Source organism: Pristiophorus japonicus, chromosome 10 (genome assembly GCF_044704955.1).
Source record: "Pristiophorus japonicus isolate sPriJap1 chromosome 10, sPriJap1.hap1, whole genome shotgun sequence".
Lineage (NCBI taxonomy): Eukaryota > Metazoa > Chordata > Chondrichthyes > Pristiophoridae > Pristiophorus > Pristiophorus japonicus.
Window position 1 is genome coordinate 94819072 of NC_091986.1, and position 19698 is coordinate 94838769.

General features: G+C 45.3%; 1 protein-coding gene across 7 annotated transcripts in view; it reads right to left on the minus strand.

The window, feature by feature from the left end:
* Positions 1-10453, minus strand: part of cep126 (centrosomal protein 126) — a 272751-nt gene extending 262298 nt beyond the window's left edge. For all 7 annotated transcript variants that reach the window (XM_070891920.1, XM_070891919.1, XM_070891918.1 and 4 more), the window contains exon 1: positions 9687-10453. In XM_070891920.1, the coding sequence (XP_070748021.1) occupies positions 9687-9715 (29 nt within the window). In that variant the 5' untranslated portion in view covers positions 9716-10453. The remainder of the gene's footprint in view (positions 1-9686) is intronic.
* Between the last annotated feature and the right edge of the window lie 9245 nt (positions 10454-19698).

Consider the following 19698-nt stretch of genomic DNA (forward strand, 5'->3'; position numbering starts at 1 on the left):
GAAGTATAAATAAGGATTTATTATAGAATTTAATGACTTCCCTTCTCCCCCCCCCCCCCACCCCCTCCACCGCGTTCGGGACGCCTAATTTTTTAATGTGTAGAACAGGTTTTTTCAGTTCTACAAAAATCTTCACTTGCTCCATTCTAAGTTAGTTTGGAGTACATTTTCACTGTGGAAACTTTAAAATCAGGCGTCAGTGGCCGGACACGCCCCCTTTTGAAGAAAAAATTCTGTTCCAAAGTGGAACTGTTCTACCTGACTAGAACTGCAGAAAAAAAAATGTGGAGAATTGCGATTTCTAAGATAGTCCGTTCTCCACCAGTTGCTCCTAAAAATCAGGCGCAAATCATGTGGAAATTTGGGCCGTATGTTTCTATGTATGTAATCATTCTAACTGTGCAAGACTCGCCACCAGAGGATGCAACTGTTGGAGGCCCAAGGGTCACCTGCACACCTCGTGCAAGGGAGTATAAAAGGTTGTCTGCCATGCTGCTTATGCACTCTGGAGTTGTATTAAAGAAACTAAGGTCACGTCAGTTTTAGCTCACAGTACTCAGTCTTGTGGAGTTTTTCCATACTTAACAATTGGTGACGAATAACAGATTATGAACTTTCACACGGTCATGGCTGCCGTTAGTATTTTAGTGAGATTTGTCGAGGGTGATGATTGGGAAGCCTTCGTTGAGCGTCTGGACCAGTACTTCGTGGCCAACGAGCTGGATGGGGACGATACAGCGATCAAGTGCAGGGCGATTCTCCTCACCGTGTGTGGGTCCACAATCAAGAATCTGCTAGCACCGGAAAAACCAAAGGAGAAGACATATACAGAGTTGTGTACGCTGGTTCGGGAACACCTCAAGCAGGAGGAGAGAATTTTAATGGGGAATGAAGCTGGGCAAGTGGGAGGGGTATCAGTGGGAGAGCACTTGGGTGCTAGTGACCTTAATTCAGTCAGATTAGAGGTAGTTATGGAAAAGGACAAGGATAGACCAGGAATAAAAGTCCCAAATTGGGGAAACGCTAAGTTGAGAAGTGATTTGGTCACAGTGGACAGGAAACAGCTACTTGAAGGTAAATCAGTGTTGGAACAGTGGGAGGTATTCAAGGAGGAGATCCAAGAGCTCACACCAAACATGTGCCCTACAGAAAAAGGGTGGGGATAACAATTCCAGAGCCTCCTGGATGTCTAGGGACTTACAGGGGAGGATAAAAGAAAAAAAGGTGTTAAGTATGGAAGAACTCCACAAGACTGAGTACTGTGAGCTAAAACTGATGTGACCTTGGTCTCTTTATTACAACTCCAGAGTGTCTAAGCAGCATGGCAGACAACCGTTTACACTTCCTTGCACAAGGTGTGCAGGTGACCCTTGGGCCTCCAACAGTTGCGCCCTCTAGTGGCAAGTCTTACAGTGTTACAATGTTTACATACATAACATCTTTATCATGTATTATGGCCTCTAGAAGATAAGTTCATTGTTACATTTACATGCTTTATCCCCTTCTGCCTTCTTGAATAGAAGTGATACATTATCAGTCCTCCAGTTCCATATCCAAGGATATTTGAAAGATTGTGGTCAGAGTCTCTACTGTTCTCTCTGACTTTCTTCAACATTCTAGGCTGAGAGAGTTTAGCAATTTCCACCAAGTTTTGCAGTACTTCTCTTTTATAATTATCCTATCTTAACTACTTCACCTCCTCCTTTTGTTCCCTTTCAAACCCACTATTACAGGCTGATTATCCTATTGGAAACTTTTCCTGTGCCAATGGGTTGACTCCCTTCACCCCCTGGGTGTTCTCGATATAGAGCTTGACTAGTCGTTCCTCCCTTGTATGTTGCATTCATCTTCAATGGGAGGTTATCAGTGTTTCTGAGAAATCTATTACATCATAGTTTTCAAATACAATAACAGCCTTAAGTTCAGTCATATTGTTTGAATGTTTCTAGCAATAGGTTAAGCCTACCATTCACAGCATTCTCTTATTTGATCTTTGTTTTGAGTTCCCTTTCTTTATGATTGGTCTTGTTTATTCCACTGCCCCACTCCCATATAAGTTTAAATCCTCCACAATTGGCCTATTTACCCTCTCTATGAGAACATTAGTACTAATCCAGTTTAGATGAAGCTCATCCAACAGCTACCTTCTCTGCACCAAAGCTCATAATATCCTAGGATTGTAAAACGCGCCATTTTACACTCTCTCTAGACAAACGATAATCGGCAGGGAAAGACAATACAATAGGTCTCCAAAAAGATGAATTTCACCAGTGGAAAAGACCTGCTTTCCTACAAATGTCACACATTGGTCCGAAGTTTCCTCCTGATTTGCCCCAGCTGTTTACACTGTACATTAACGATTTAGACGAGGGGATTAAATGTAGTATCTCCAAATTTGCGGATGACACTAAGTTGGGTGGCAGTGTGAGCTGCAAGGAGGATTCTATGAGGCTGCAGAGCGACTTGGATAGGTTAGGTGAGTGGGCAAATGCATGGCAGATGAAGTATAATGTGGATAAATGTGAGGTTATCCACTTTGGTGGTAAAAACAGAGAGACAGACTATTATCTGAATGGTGACAGATTAGGAAAAGGGCAGGTGCAAAGAGACCTGGGTGTCATGGTACATCAGTCATTGAAGGTTGGTATGCAGGTACAGCAGGCGGTTAAGAAAGCAAATTGCATGTTGGCCTTCATAGCGAGGGGATTTGAGTACAAGGGCAGGGAGGTGTTGCTACAATTGTACAGGGCCTTGGTGAGGCCACACCTGGAGTATTGTGTACAGTTTTGGTCTCCTAACCTGAGGAAGGACATTCTTGCTATTGAGGGAGTGCAGCGAAGGTTCACCAGACTGATTCCCGGGATGGCGGGACTGACCTATCAAGAAAGACTGGATCAACTGGGCTTGTATTCACTGGAGTTCAGAAGGATGAGAGGGGACCTCATAGAAACGTTTAAAATTCTGACGGGGTTAGACAAGTTAGATGCAGGAAGAATGTTCCCAATGTTGGGGAAGTCCAGAACCAGGGGACACAGTCTAAGGATAAGGGGGAAGCCATTTAGGACCGAGATGAGGAGGAATTTCTTCACCCAGAGAGTGGTGAACCTGTGGAATTCTCTACCACAGAAAGTTATTGAGGCCAATTCACTAAATATATTCAAAAAGGAGTTAGATGAAGTCCTTACTACTAGGGGAATCAAGGGGTATGGTGAGAAAGCAGGAATGGGGTACTGAAGTTGCATGTTCAGCCATGAACTCATTGAATGGTGGTGCAGGCTAGAAGGGCCGAATGGCCTACTCCTGCACCTATTTTCTATGTTTCTATGTTTCTAACAGCTTAATCTGGCTGCAAACACGTGAAGCTGTGTAAAAGAGTACGGAAATTTGGGTTTAAATTAGTTACACCTGTAATTACAATACACCCAAGTATCCACAATCTTTTAAGTCTGTCAGTATTGGAGGAGCAGAAGTTTCCTCCAACTAAATATTGGGAAGACCGAAACGGTTACATTCTGAATAACACCACAAGACTGTATATCTTAAGCTCAAACTGTTGTGACCTTGGTCTCCTTATTGTAACTCCAGAGAGTGGAAGCAGCGTGGTAGACTGCCTTTTATACCTGCATGCCCAGGGTGTGCAGGTTACCCTTGAGTCTCCCACAGGTGCGCTCTTGGTGGCAAGTCTTAGACATTGGTAATGCTTACATACATAACATTATTCGCCCCCAAAGTCTTAGATACAAGTTATTTACAAGTTAGGGCGATCCGGATTGATCGCCTGAGTTGAAGTCCTGGCATGGGTGAGTTGGTCGGATCATTGCTGCACTGCGTTGTGGCTGGTCTGATCAGACTGTTGGGCATGGTGGGTTCATCCTCGTGGTTGACCACGAGGTCGATTGCTGGTTGGGTGTGTGTGAGTGGATCATTGACGGTAATGTCCTCTTCAAACTGTTCTTGGTTGTCAGTGAACCACAGTTTGGTCTGATCCAAATGCTTTCTGCACGTTTGTCCATTCAAAAGTTTAACACTCTTTTCCCCTCCTTGGCTAACACAGTGCCAGCAATCCATTTGGGATCATGACCGTAATTAAGAACAAATACAGGGTCATTAACCTCAATGTCACGTGATACAGCCGCGTGATCGTGGTACATGTTATGCCAGTGACGCCGTGTTTCTACATGATCATTGAGATCTGGGTGGACTAAGGAGAGCCTGGTTTTGAGTGCTCTCTTCATTAGAAATTCTGCAGGTGGAACCCCGGTAAGCAAGTGGGGTCGCTTGCGGTAGCGGAGCAGAATCCGGGATTACGTGGTCTGCAGGGAACCGTCCGTCACGCGTTTCAAACTCTGCTTGATGGTTTGGACTGCCCATTCCGCTTGACCATTGGATGCGGGCTTAAACGGCGCAGACTTGACATGCTTAATGCCCTTGCGGGTCATGAATGCGTTGAATTCCGAGCTGATAAAACATGGTCCATCGTCACTAACAAGGACGTCGGCCTAACCATGGATGGCGAACATGGTCTAGAGGCTTTCAATGGTGGCAGTGGACGTACAGGACGACATTATTATACATTCAATCCATTTGGAGTAAGCGTCCACTGCTACTAAAAACATCTTTCCTCGAAAGGGGCCAGCGAAATCTACATGGACTGGACCACGGTTTGGAGGGCCATGACCACAGACTCAGTGGGGCCTCCCTTGGTGCATTGCTCAACTGTGAGCAAATGTTACATTGGTGTATGCATGACTCCAATTCCGAGTCAATGCCGGGCCACCAAACGTGCGACCTGGTGATAGCCTTCATCATGACTATGCCTGGGTTGGTACTGTGAAGATCGCATATAAACGTTTCCCTGCCTTTTTTTGGCATGATTCCCCCATAGGAGGCAGTCTGAATAGATGGACATTTTATCCTTGCATCGGTGGTACGGCTTAATTTCGTCTTGCATTTCCCCTGGGACCGCCGACCAGCTCCCATTGAGGATGCAGCTTTTTATTAGTGATAGCACCGGATCCTGGCTAGTCCAGGTCCTGATCTGGTGAGCCATGACGGGTAACCCCTCACTCTCAAAAGCATCCATTACAAGAAGCAAGTCTGCGGGTTGCGCCATTTCCACCCCGGTGGTGGGCAATAGTAGTCCACTGAGGGCATCCGCACAGTTCTCAGTGCCTGGTATGTGGCGGATTACATGATCATACGCAGATAACGTTAGTGCCCATCTCTGGATGCGGGACAAAGCATTGGTGTTAATACCTTTGCTTACTGAGAACAACAAAATTAGCAGCTTGTGGTTGGTTTCGAGCTCGAACCGGAGTCCGAATAGATATTGGTGCATTTTCTTAACCCAATATACGCATGCTAATGCTTCTTTCTCAACCATAGTGTAGGCTCTTTCAGCCTTGTAGTTTGCCTGACCCATTGGCTTGCTGTAACACACAACTGACCCCGTACGAAGATGCATCACAAGCTAGTACTAAACATTTACACGGGTCATACAATATAAGTAACTTGTTAGAACAGAGCAGGTTTCTGACCTTGTTAAAGGCTGTCTCTTGAGATTTACCCCAAACCCAGTCGTCACCCTTGCGTAGCAATAAATGCAATGGTTCCAGCAAAGTGCTCAACCCCGGTAGAAAGTTACCAAAATAGTTGAGTAGTCCCAGGAACGAACGCAACTCCATCACATTCTGTGATCTGGGTGCATTCTTGATGGCCTCCGTCTTGGAGTCCATGGGTCTGATGCCGTCCGCCGCAATCTTTCTCCCCAGAAATTCGACCTCTGGCACCAAGAAAACACACTTGGAGCGTTTCAGCCCGAGTCCCACCCTGTCCAGTCGCTTGAGAAACTCTTCCAGGTTGTGCAAGTGTTCGGGGGTGTTGCGGCCAGTGATCAAGATGTCGTCTTGAAACACCACAGTGCGCGGAACCGACTCTCCATGTTCCTCTGGAAGATGGCCACAGCCGAGCGAATCCCAAAGGGGCATCTGTGGTATATGAACAGTCCTCTGTGCGTATTGATGCACGTCAATTTTTTTGAAGGCTCAGCCAGCTCCTGTGTCATGTAAGTAGAGGTTAGAGCCAGCTTGGTGAACGACTTCCCCACTGCTAGCGTTGCAAACAGGTCATTCGCTTTGGGTAGTGGGTACTGGTCCTGCAACGAAACTCAGTTGATCGTCATCTTGTAGTCCCCACAGATTCTGACCGTCTTGTCGCTTTTCAATACCGGAACAATTGGACTGGCCCACTCATTGAACTCGACTGGCGATATGATCCCCTCTCATTGAAATCTGTCCAGCTCGATCTCGACTTTCTCTAGCATCAAGTATGGAACCGCTTGGGCCTTGTGATGAACGGGTCGTGCATCAGATGGATCTACACTTTGGCACCTGTGATGTTGCCGATGCCTGGCTCGAATAATGACGGGAATTTGCTTAGCACTTGGGCGCACGAGTCGTCATCCTCCGAAGACAGTGCTTTGATGTCGTCCCAGTTCCATCGGATTGTTCCTAGCCAGCTTCTGCTGAACAGCATTGGGCTATCGCCTGGTACAATCCATAATGGTAAATCATGCACGGCTCCATCGTACGATACCTTCACTGCCGCACTGCCAATGACTGGTTATGAGCTCTTTGGTGTAAGTGCGCAGCTTGGTGTGGATCGGGCTTAGTTTTGGCCTTTGTGCCTTGTTGCCCCACAGTTTCTCAAAAGCCTTCTGGCTCATAATTGACTGACTCGCCCCCATGCCCAATTCCATGGAAACTGGAATGCTGTTTAATTTGCCTTTTAACATTATCGGAGGGCTTTTGGTGGCGAAGGTGTGTACCCCATAACACTACAGTTGCATGATCAGCCATGATCATATTGAATGGTGGTGCAGGCTCAAAAGGGCCGAATGGCCTGCCCCTGCATCTATTTTCTATGTTTCTATGTTTCCTCTTCAGCCTCGGATTGAGTTGTCTCTCTTACTCGTTCAGCATGATCCGCGCCGGATCGGTCATCTTCTGCCGACTCTGCCACGTGGTGAGTCGCAGCACGTCTGCACATTTGCTGGAGGTGCTCTCTTGTTCTACAGCCCTTGCACACGTAGTGCTTGAATCGACATTGATGGGCTTGATGATTACGCCCACTGTGCCAACATGGTGCTAATGGATTCACATTCATGCCCCTCGGCGGACTCGGAGTCATCCTAGGTCTGGCCTCTGCGGGTGTGTAGGCCCTACCATGCACAGTTCTGCCGGTGAGTTCCGATGCTGTAATGATATCTGTTTAGTGTTATCGTTCGTGGACATAAAAGCCTAGACTATCGTGATGGCCTTGCTCAGATCTAGGGATTCGGCATACAGCAGTTTGCGAAGAATGACCTCATGGCCATTTCCAAGCACGAAAAAGTCCCGCAACACTCCCCCAAAAATCCAGCAAATATGCACGGTCCCGCAAGGCGTCTTAGGTCGGCGACATAGCTCGCCATGTGCTGGCCCTCAGAGCGGTGGTGTGTATAAAAGCGATACCTGGCCATCAAGATGCTCTCTTTCGGCTTGAGGTATTCTCGAACCAGCGTGCACAACTCTGCATATGTCTTCTCCGTTGGTTTCGACAGTGCTAGCATATTTTTGATGAGGCCATATATCGTGGACCCGCAAACGGTGAGGAGAATCACCCTGCGCTTAACCTCGGTTTCTTCCTTTTCCTGCTCGTTGGCCACGAAGTACTGGTCAAGACGCTCAACAAATCTCTCAAGGATACCAACAGCAGCCAAAACCGCGTGAAAGTTTGTGATCTGTTACTCGTCGCCAATTGTTACGTTCTGAATAACTCCACAAGACTGTACATCTTAAGCTCAAACTGTTGTGACCTTGGTCTCTTTATTGTAACTCCAGAGTGAGGAAGCAGCGTGGTAGACTGCCTTTTATACCTGCTTACCCAGGGTGTGCAGGTGACCCTTGGGTCTCCCACAGGTCCGCCCCCTGGTGGCAAGTCTTACACATTGATTATGTTTACACACATAACAGAAGCCATTGCCTTCGGTCCCCACCACAACTCCCTTCCCTAGCCACTGACTCCATCCCTCTTCCTGGCAACTGTCTGAGGCTGAACAAGACTGTTTATATCGTTGGTGTCATATTTGACCCCGAAATGAGCTTCTGACTACATATCCGCGCCATTGCTAAGACTGCCTACTTCTACCTCCGTAACATCGCCCGACTCCACCTCGCCTGCTGCTGAAACCTTCATTTGTGTCTTTTTTACCTCTAAATTTGACTATTCCAACACACACCTGGCCAGCCTCCCACATTCTACCCTCCATAAACTTGATGTCATCCAAAACGCTGTTGCCAGTGTCCTAACTCACACCAAATTTTATTCACCCATTACCCCTGTGCTCACTGCCCTACATTAGCTCCCAGTTAAGCAACACCTAGATTATAAAATTCTCATTCTTGTTTTCAAATCCCTCCATGCCTTCGTCCCTCGCTATCTCTGTAACCTCCTCCAGCCCTACAACCTTCCGAGATATCTGCGCCTCCTGATTTTAATTGCTCCACCATTGGCGGCTGTGTCTTTAACCGCCAAGGCCCTTCGCTTTCCCTAAATCTCTCCACAACTCTACCTCTCTTTCCTCCTTTAAGACGCTCCTTAAAACCTATCTCTTTGACCAAGCTTTCAATTTTCTGCCCCAAATTTCTCCTTATGCAGCTCAGTGTCAAATCTTGTTTGAGAATGCTCCTATGAAGTGCCTTGAGACGTTTTACTACGTTAAAGACGTTATAAAAATGCAAGTTGTTGCCAGTTGAACATTTCGCTTGAACCAGTTCCTTTCCACAAGATTGGACACACCCCCAGGACCGAAACTTGCGCTTGTTCAGGAGTGGTTCATTACATTGTGCTCAGATTCTCAGGCATACAGATATTCGTGGTCATATGAATCCAGGAAAATCAGCGGACAGCAATGAATTAAAGCCTCAGTCCTGCCCTGCTGCTGCAGAAATAATACGAGGTAGAGTTTCCACCAATATCAGCGCAATCTGGGCAGAATCAGTTGAACCAGCGCATAAGTTTCCACTTGTTTCGCACCTAGATTCCAGCAGAATCAGTCGAACAAGCTCATAAGATTGGGGAATTTTAAACATAAGTGGAGTTACGGCCAAAAACACTTATGCTTGTGTTTTCCACAATCTTTTACATTAGTTTAAGATTCAATTTGCCCAGATCAGGCCCTACCCACAAAATTGGCCATGCCCCCAGGTCAAAATTGCAAGATTCCGCCGATTGGCGAAGTCTCTAATTTTCTTAAGCCCACAGGCACTAGTTGGCACATTTTAAAAGCTTTTTCTATCAAAAAATATTTAATTTACTAAGAAACTGACTTGTGTACACCAAGGAGCTATTAAGTGGTTCTGTATAGTTTTTTTTTTAGTCATTTTCAATGATTTTAAATCAAGTTACTCACAGGTGGAGGACTGGACACTTCACATAAAACAAATAGTAATTTCACCAATTGATTTTAAACAAAATAAGCACATATAAGTGATCTAGAGCAACAAGTTACCACTAATTCTACTTACTAGCAATTTTTAATTAAAAAATTGCAATAGTTATTATGGTAAATTGTTAGCAGCTTCCCCAACCCCCACCACTAAAAAGAGCTCCAACCCTATCCCAGACCCGCAATAACAGAAGGATACGAGCATGAAGCGGTCCGCTGCATCTGCATTCTGAGGCTGGCTCCGACCTTATCTGTAGTTCCCTTCCCCGGTCAGACTGTCCTCGACCGGGCAACGCCCTCCATGCAGACCAGCGTCTTCTCGGGAAGCTGCAGCGATGCCAACACCATCTTTGTCAACACTTCAGACGGCAGCGAGTGGCGCACTGACCAGCACCCGCAAGGCCCAGTTCCTCACAGGTCGCCGGCGCTAAAACTCTGCAAAAAAGGCGACAGAATCCAATGTGGTCCCCCGCGCCGGGCTCGGCCCCACCATCTTAACAACCGGCGACGCGGCTTCCCTGGCAACGGCTATGGCAACGGCAGGTGGGCAGGGAGTCTGCGCACTCAGTACGGCCGCCACTTTAAACAACCTTGGCAAGCAGCAATCCGTTTTAAAATTGAACTGGAACATTTGTTAATTTTAAGAAACATATATACGAGTCATTTTTACTTTTAGAGGGAACACCTCGAGTTTGGAAGCGATGGTGTTTAAGGCTGTGGTTAGTGGAGAGGGATGGGGCAAGGGTGAGAAACCGTTTCGTAGATTGGCATGTTTTATATCAAATAACATTTTTGAAGCTGTTGTAGCGATCTAAAGCAAACCCTGAATCCACAACAAATTTGGTTGTGCTTAACTATCACGAAATTGTTCTTAAAATAAAAGGTCTGACAATTATCATATTCTACTGCATTATAATATAACAGTGACTTCACTTCAAAAAGAACTTCATTGGCTGTACAGCGCTTTTGGACGGTCCGGTGGTCGTGAAAAGTGTGATATATTCTTCACGACATAGCAACACACACCGAATGCCAAAATGGCTCTTAACTCAGGAACTTGTCAGGTGACCTGTCCCTGATGCTTTATTGTGAAAACAGCAATGGCTGCATTACCACAGTAGTCCACTAGGTGGGGCAGTAGTCCATTAGGTGTAACTATATTACACTTCTCCATCCTTAATGAAGAAGTAATCATAACAAACAATCATACATAACTTGCATGGTTATACATAACAAAATATATGGATTTATTTTGACATATTTACAAATCAAACTTAATCATTGGTTTTCTGTTTCGAAGAGGATACCATCGCTCTCGAACAGAACCTTCCAAACATGGTGTTGAACTTAGACTCATTAGAGGCTGAACCTGAGGAAAGTTTTCCTCTAAGGGATGCCCTTGATTTACATTGGAACTCTCTACAACTTCAGACTGTTTGTCTGCCTGACTCAGACTCAGACTTAAATTCTGACTTTCTCTTGGACTTATGTCCAGTACATTTGATGTAGGATATGCTACTGGTACTCTACTTGTAACAAAACTATCTGATGAGTCAACAATAATCGAATCATTCCAACTTTCATCTCCTTCCACATCTGTCGGTAAAATATGATCAATGTGAACAAACCTAACCTGTCCATGATCAAACATCTTGACCAAATATGTGCGAGGACCGCATATCTTCACCACTCTTCTTGGTAACCACTTTAACCATTTATGATGATAGTTCTTCACTCTCACCTTCTGATTTAATTTCACATTTCTCTCTCTTACTCTACTTCTATCATGATTCTCTTTCTGTCTTAATTGTTTCTCTTCTACTGACTGACAAGTTTGTTTTTTTAACAACAAGAATCTGGTTCGTGGCTGTCGTTTGAGAAACAACTCTGCTGGTGTTCTACCAGTAGTTGTATGAGGAGTATTACGATACGTAATTAGAAAATTAGCCAATTTGTGGTCCAATGACAATTGTCGTTTTTTTGGATTTAGATCCAACATTTCTTTCATGAGAGCATGTTTTACAACTTGTTCTGTGCTCTCTGCTGCACCATTTGAAGCAGGGTGGTACAGTGGCATCTTGGTATGTTTCACACCATTTTTGCTCATGAACTGTGCAAATTCTTCTGAAGAAAATTGTGGCCCATTATCAGAAACAATTTCTTCTGGGAGGCCAAATGAAGAAAATAATCTTCGCAAATGATCCAGTATTTTAATTGTTATTTTCCACATTGGAAACACCTCTACCCACTTTGAATGGCTATCAATCACAATGAACAATTGCTGTCCTTCTAGCTCAGAAAAATCGATATGTAACCTTTGCCGCACCCTGGGAGGCCATTTCCATGGCTGTAACGGTACTGATGGTGGTTTCTTGCTCACTGATTGACATGTTGTACACTGACTAACGATGTACTCTATATCTTTATCTAGACCTGGCCACCATAAGTAAGTGATTGACATGTTGTACACTGACTAACGATGTACTCTATATCTTTATCTTGACCTGGCCACCATAAGTAACTGCATGCAAAACGCTTGGTCAAGCACATTCAAAGGTGCTGGTCATGAAGATCTCCTAATAGTTTGGACCTGAATTTATTTGGAATAAACATGATACAATCTTTATCCACTGATAATTTATTCCTACAAACGAAGTATCAATGAATATCTTCATCTGATACCTGGTTTGACCAACCATTTGCGATGTAATCATACACCTTTGACATAACTGGGTCACATGTGGTTGCTCTACCAATCTCTTCAGCTGTGACTGGCAGTTCATCAATGTATGAAAAATAGAACACTTCTTCCCTGTTGGGTGTAACCTGTGATGGGAATGGCAATCTAGACATAGCATCAGCATAACTGTGATCAGCCAATCATCTGTACTCAATATCATATGTATATGCTGACAAAATTAAAGCCCATCTCTGCATTCGGGCTGCAGCTAATGTTGGAACTGGGGACTTTGGATGGAGGATTGCTGTCAGGGGCTTATGGTCTGTAACATAGAAACATAGAAAATAGGTGCAGGAGCAGGCCATTCGGCCCTTCAAGCCTGCACCACCATTCAATATGATTATGGTTGATCATGCAACTTCAATACCCCACTCCTGCTTCTCTCCATACCCCTGATCCCTTTAGCTGTAAAGGCCACATCTAACTCCCTTTTGAATATATCCAACGAACTGGACTCAACAACCTTCTGTGGTAGAGAATTCCATAGGTTCACAAGTCTCTGGGTGAAAAAGTTTCTCCTCAGCTTGGTCCTATATGGCTTACACCTTATTCTTAGACTGTGACCCCTGGTTCTGGACTTCCCCAACATCGGGAACATTCTTCCTGCACCTAACCTGTCCAATCCCATCAGAATTTTATATGCTTCTATGAGATCCCCTCTCATTCTTCTGAATTCCAGTGAATATAAGCCTAGTCGATCCAATTTTTCTTCATATGTCAGTCCTGCCATCCCGGGAATTAGTCTGGTAAACCTTTGCTGCACTCCCTCAATAGCAAGAATGTCCTTCCTCAGATTAGGAGACCAAAACTGCACCCAATACTCAAGGTGTGGTCTCACCAAAGCCCTGTACAACTGCAACAAGACCTCCCTGCTCCTATACTCAAATCCTCTCGCTATGAATGCCAACATGCCATTTGCTTTCTTTACTGCCTGCTGTACCTGCATGCTTACTTTCAATGACTGATGTACCATGACACCCATGTCTCGTTTTTACTAATCTGTTACCATTCAGATAATAATCTGCCTTCCTGTTTTTGCCACCAAAGTGGATAACCTCACATTTATCCACATTATACTGCATCTGCCATGCATTTGCCCACTCACCTAACCTGTCCAAGTCACCTTGAAGCCTCTTAGCATCCGCCTCACAGCTCACACTGCCACCCAACTTAGTGTCATCTGCAAACTTGGAGATACTACGTTCAATTCCTTCATCTAAATCATTAATGTATGTTGTAAGTAGCTGGGGTCCCAGCACTGAGTCCTGCAGCACCCCACTAGTCACTGCCTGCCATTCTGAAAAGGACCCGTTTATTCCTACTCTTTGCTTCCTGTCTGCCAACCAGTTGTCGATCCACGTCAATACATCACCTTCAATACCATGTGCCTTCATTTTGCATACTAATCTTTTGTGTGGGACCTTATCAAAAGCCTTTTGAAAGTCCAAATACTCCACATCCACTGGTTCTCCCTAGTCCATTCTACTAGTTACATCCTCAAAAAATTCTAGATTTGTCAAGCACGATTTCCCTTTCATAAATCCATGCTGACTTGGACCGATCCTGTCACTGCTTTCCAAATGCGCTGCTATTACATCTTTAATAATTGATTCCAGCATTTTCCCCATTACCGATGTCATGCTAACCAGTCTATAATTCCCTGTTTTCTCTCTCTCTACTTTTTTTAAAAGTGGGGTTACATTCGCTACCCTCCAATCCATAGGACCTGATCCAGAGTCCATGGAATGTTGGAAAATGACCACCAATGCATCTACTATTTCTAGGGCCACTTCCTTAAGTACTCTGGGATGTAGACTATTCGGCCCTGGGGATTTATCAGCCCTCAATCCCATCAATTTCCCTAACACCATTTCTTGACTAATAAGGATTTCCCTCAGTTCCCTCAGATGGTAAACAAGTATTTGTCTAACTTCTTGACCCCAAAAGCTTCCCTTTCAATTTGCGCATAATTACACTCACTGGCACTGAGAGTGTTATGTATTGTCCAGGTACATTAAATGTATAAGTACAATGGTGTGCCACAGAGGGCGCTTTGGTGGGAGACCTGAAAGTACCTGCAAGACAGAGTATAAAAGGCTGCCCACCACACCTGAGAGGCACTCTGGAGGTACACAATAAAGGACTAAGGTCACAGCAGTTACTACAACACCAGACCGTGTGGAGTCAGTGGTTTGAGTGCTACATACATCGCATTGGCGACAAGGACACGGACGAACTTCATGCAACCATGGCTACTCTGGGCTCGTTAAAGGATTTTACGGTGGGCAATGATTGGAAGGCCTTTACGGAAAGACTCAAGTACTGCTTCACAGCAAACGACCTGACGGGGAACACGGACTCACTGAGAGAGAAGCGTAAGGCGATATTGCTTTCCAGTTGTGGTGATGAGGTTTACTGTCTCGTCAGGGATTTGCTGGCACCTGAGAGTGCCAGGGACAAGTCATATGAGGAGCTGATCGCACTCACTCGTGACCAACTAAAACCGAAGGAGAGCATCCTCACGGCCAGGCACAAATTCTACCATCACTGCAGACCTGAGGGCCAGGATGTCACCAAATATGCTTCTGACCTCAGGAGACTCGCGGCGCCGTGTGATTTTGTCACACACCTTGATGAGGCGTTGTGAGACGTTTTCGTTATGGGGATTGGCCATGAGGGTCTCCTTCACAGGCTGCTATCCACTGAACCGACAGTCACCTTGAAGCAACTCAAGCAATCCTGCAGCCTCAGCCTCCACTGACGAGCAGACCCTGGAAGAGCAGTCTTGTAGGTGCAGGCCGATTGCTAGGGTGCGAGCCGGCAGGGTGCTACGGGCGATGAGCGGGACGTCCATCGATGGCCGACAAATTCGGGGGGCCTACACAGAGGAAAAGTCGGGCGGCGGGAGCGGCTATGGTGGTGGTGGCCACGGCGGCCGCAGGAGAGGCGGCTACGGCGGCCGCAGGAGGGGCGGCAGTTGTGGGGACAGCGATAGGAGCGGAGCCTACAGTGGCGGCGGCTGGTGTGACTCGGGAGAACGTGAGCCAGAGCGGCGGATGCAGCAGCAATTACGGAGGCCGCTCGCACAAGGACTATGACTGATCGAGTCCAGTGAGCCATTTCTGCCAGAGTCAAGATAAGTTGCTCTGGGCCGTTTTTCTTCTTTCTTTCTTCTTTGTTCCTTCTGTTCCTTCTTCACCAGCAAGCTCAAGATGATGGTGAGCCTCGTGGCAACAGAGCTCTGCAGACAATGGCCAGCAGAGCAACTAAAATGGTGGCGCCCAGTGAAAGCCTCATGGGAAACAAGATGGCATATTAAAAGTGAAATGCACCCGGGAGTCTTAAAAGGGCTTTACACCATTGGCGGTCCCCACAAAGAGACTTTTGTGAGGCAAGAGAAAGTCTAAATGAGCCATGTGAATGTAGGATGATGGATTTATGATAAGAGTTAATATTTTAATGCTGAATGGTTACTGTGTTTAAAATAATGGATCCGTGACTAACATGACTAATGGACTAATGCGATTTTCGATTTATGCAATTCATGCAATGGTTCAGTGGCTGCAGATGAGCCGCCAAGGCAACTACTTTCTGAGAACAGAGTCAATGCACCAGTTGCGATAGCCTGTCTCAGCGCAGCCCATTACCTCGGGCAAAAAGGGGCTGTATACCGCCACCGTACCTCACCCAGAGGAGCTGCAATTAAATAACTGTTCAGTGTACCTGCAACCTTTTGACATAACATCTGTACCACATATTACATGTACCATACAAATGTATTGTGTATGTATACCTGCTTTCTGTTGGAAGTTATGCTCGTGTTCTTTATCATAGAAACATAGAAACATAGAAAATAGGTGCAGGAGTAGGCCATTCGGCCCTTCTAGCCTGTACCGCCATTCAATGAGTTCATGGCTGAACATGCAACTTCAGTACCCCATTCCTGCTTTCTCCCCATACCCCTTGATCCCCCTAGTAGTAAGGACTTCATCTAACTCCTTTTTGAATATATTTAGTGAATTGGCCTCAACAACTTTCTGTGGTAGAGAATTCCACAGGTTCACCACTCTCTGGGTGAAGAAGTTTCTCCTCATCTCGGTCCTAAATGGCTTACCCCTTATCCTTAGACTGTGACCCCTGGTTCTGGACTTCCCCAACATTGGGAACATTCTTCCTGCATCTAACCTGTCTAAACCCATCAGAATTTTAAATGTTTCTATGAGGTCCCCTCTCATTCTTCTGAACTCCAGTGAATACAAGCCCAGTTGATCCAGTCTTTCTTGATAGGTCAGTCCCGCCATCCCGGGAATCAGTCTGGTGAACCTTCGCTGCACTCCCTCAATAGCAAGAATGTCCTTCCTCAAGTTAGGAGACCAAAACTGTACACAATACTCCAGGTGTGGCCTCACCAAGGCCCTGTACAACTGCAGCAACAACTCCCTGCCCCTGTACTCAAATTCCCTCGCTATGAAGGCCAACATGCCATTTGCTTTCTTAACCGCCTGCTGTACCTGCATGCCAAACTTCAATGACTGATGTACCATGACACCCAGGTCTCGTTGCACCTCCCCTTTTCCTAATCTGTCACCATTCAGATAATAGTCTGTCTCTCTGTTTTTACCTCCAAAGTGGATAACCTCACATTTATCCACATTATACTTCATCTGCCATGCATTTGCCCACTCACCTAACCTATCCAAGTCACTCTGCAGCCTCATAGCATCCTCCTCACAGCTCACACTGCCACCCAACTTAGTGTCATCCGCAAATTTGGAGATACTACATTTAATCCCCTCGTCTAAATCATTAATGTACAGTGTAAACAGCTGGGGCCCATGTAAGGACTGCATCACCCATGTAAGGACTGCAAATACCACATGCTTGCACTGGATCGCAAGCATAATCTCCACATGGGGGAGAAGAGGGAAGTGGATGGTCATGGACTCACACTCACAAATCAATCAGGACGAACAAGGCCGAGGTCACCGGCAATGGCTTTTGGAACTGGGGAGGGAGTGAGATGTTATGTATTATCCAGGTACATTAAATGTATAAGTACAATGGTGCACCACAGAGGGTGCTGTGGTGGGAGACCTGAAAGTACCTGCGAGATAGAGTATAAAAGGCTGCCCACCACACCTGAGAGGCACTCTGGAGTTACACAATAAAGGACTAAGATCACAGCAGTTACTAAAACACCTGACCATGTGGAGTCAGTGGTTTGAGTGTTACATACATCACAGAGAGTATGTGAAGCAAAAGCATTTGGCTTCCCCTCCCCACTATGTGGTACATGAGAGATCACTGCTCCAACTCCATATGGAGAGGTGTCACATTCTAGCTTGATCTCCGTAGATACGTCATAGTGAACTAACATGATGCTCTCTACCAACTGGCTTTTACACTCCTTGAATGCTGCATCGCAATCTTCTGACCACTTAAAATGGGCCTATTTTTTCAACAGCTCATTCAGTGGATGTAATACTGTAGTCAAGTTTGGTAGGAACTTCCCATAATAGTTCAAAATACCCCAAAATGATCGAAGTTCAGTGACATTCTTGGGAGTGGGTGCATTTCTAATTTCCTTTGGTTGGATGCCTTACTCTGTGCCCTAAGTATTCCACTGAGTTTTGAAATAACTCACACTTGCGAGCAGTCACTCATACTTTGTGCTTCTCTAGCTGTTTGAGCACTTCATTCAATATGTTATTGTGGATTTGTCTGTTTGTTGCTGAAATTAGTATGGCATCTAAATAACATACTACCCTTTCAATACCTTGCAAAATCTGGTTCATCACCCCTTGGCATATGGCGGGGCGAAAGGCACTCCAAATGGTAGCCTATTTAATTAATATAAGTGTAGATGAGTATTTATAGTCAAGCACGATTTGCACTCCTCATCTGGTTCAAGTTGTAAGTAGGCATTTGTGAGATCTAATGGTTGGATCACTGAAGCTGGATTGGAATGAAATTTTTCGTGTTGAAATGAGATTTGCATCGAAGGATGATGTCATTAAGAAGTATCCGAAGGTGTTCTGTGAATCAGGCAGTCCGATCCAAGGCTTCAAGGCAAGTGTCAAGGTACAGAAGGACGCTAGACCATATACACTCAAGGAGAAAGTTGAGCAAGAATTCAAAAGACTAGAGACTGAGAACATTATCTCTAAGATAGATCTATGTCATTGGGCTACACCCATTGTTGTTGTACCTAAGTCCAATGGTAAGGTAAGATTGTGTGGTGATTATAAAGTAACCGTAAACCAGGTTCTAGAGGGCAATTTCCCCAATACAGTGCCAAATGTAGAAGATTTGTTCATAACGCTGACAGGTGGTCTGATCTTGTCAAAGTTAGAAATAGTGGAGTGCCACAAAGATCAGTGCTTGGGTGTCAGCTAAATACAATCTATATTAAGGGACCGAGTGCAATCTATCCAAGTTTGCTGATGATACAAAGCTCAGTGGGAAAGTAAGCTGTGAGGAGGACCCAAAGAGCCTGCAATGGGATATAGACAGATTAAGTATGTGGGCAATAAGGTGGCAGATGGAGTATAATGTGAGGAAAAATGAGTTTATTTACCTTGGTAGGAAGAATAGAAAAATAAAAAAAAATTTAAATGGGTGAGAAACTATTAAATGTTGGTGTTCAGAGAGATGTAGGTGTCCTCATACAGGAAACACAGGAAAATAACATGCACGTACAGCGAGCAATTAGGAAGGCAAATGGCATGTTGGCCTTTATTGCAAGGGGGCTGGAGTACAAGAGTAAGGAAATCTTACTTCAATTGTACAGGGCTTTAGTGAGACCACACCTGGAGTACTGTGCACAGTTTTGCTATCCTTATCTGAGAAAGGACATGCCTTAGAGGCGGTGCAATAGAGGTTCACTAGATTGATTCTGGGTTGCCCTTTGAGGAGAGATTGTTAGAATGGGCCTATACTCTCTGGAGTTTCGAAGAACGAGAGGTGATTTCATTGAAACATATAAGATTCTGAGGGAGGTTGACAGGGTAGATGCTGAGAGGTTGTTTTGCCTGACTGGAGATTCTAGAACTAGGTGGTATAGTCTCAGGATAAGGGGTCTGCCTTTTAAGACTGAGATGAGGAGGAATTTCTTCACTCGAAGGGTTGTAAATCTTTGGAATTCTTTACCCTTAAGGGCTGTGGATGCTGAGTCATTAAGCATATTCAAGGCTGAGATAGATAGATTTTGGACCCTAGGGGAATCGAGAGATATGAGGATCTGCTGCAAAGTGGAGTTGAAGTCGAAGTTCAGCCATGGTCTTATTGAATGGCGGAGCAGGCTTGAAGGGCTGTATGGCCTACTCCTGCTCTTAATTCTTATGTTCTTATGGGAGGCGCATTGTGGCTGCTGGAAGTCCTGTCAGGAAGTTAATTGCTTTTGTCATTTTTTTCAAGATGCCTCAACCTGCGAGAGAGCATGCACGAAAGATAATACACTGGAGGCCTTGGT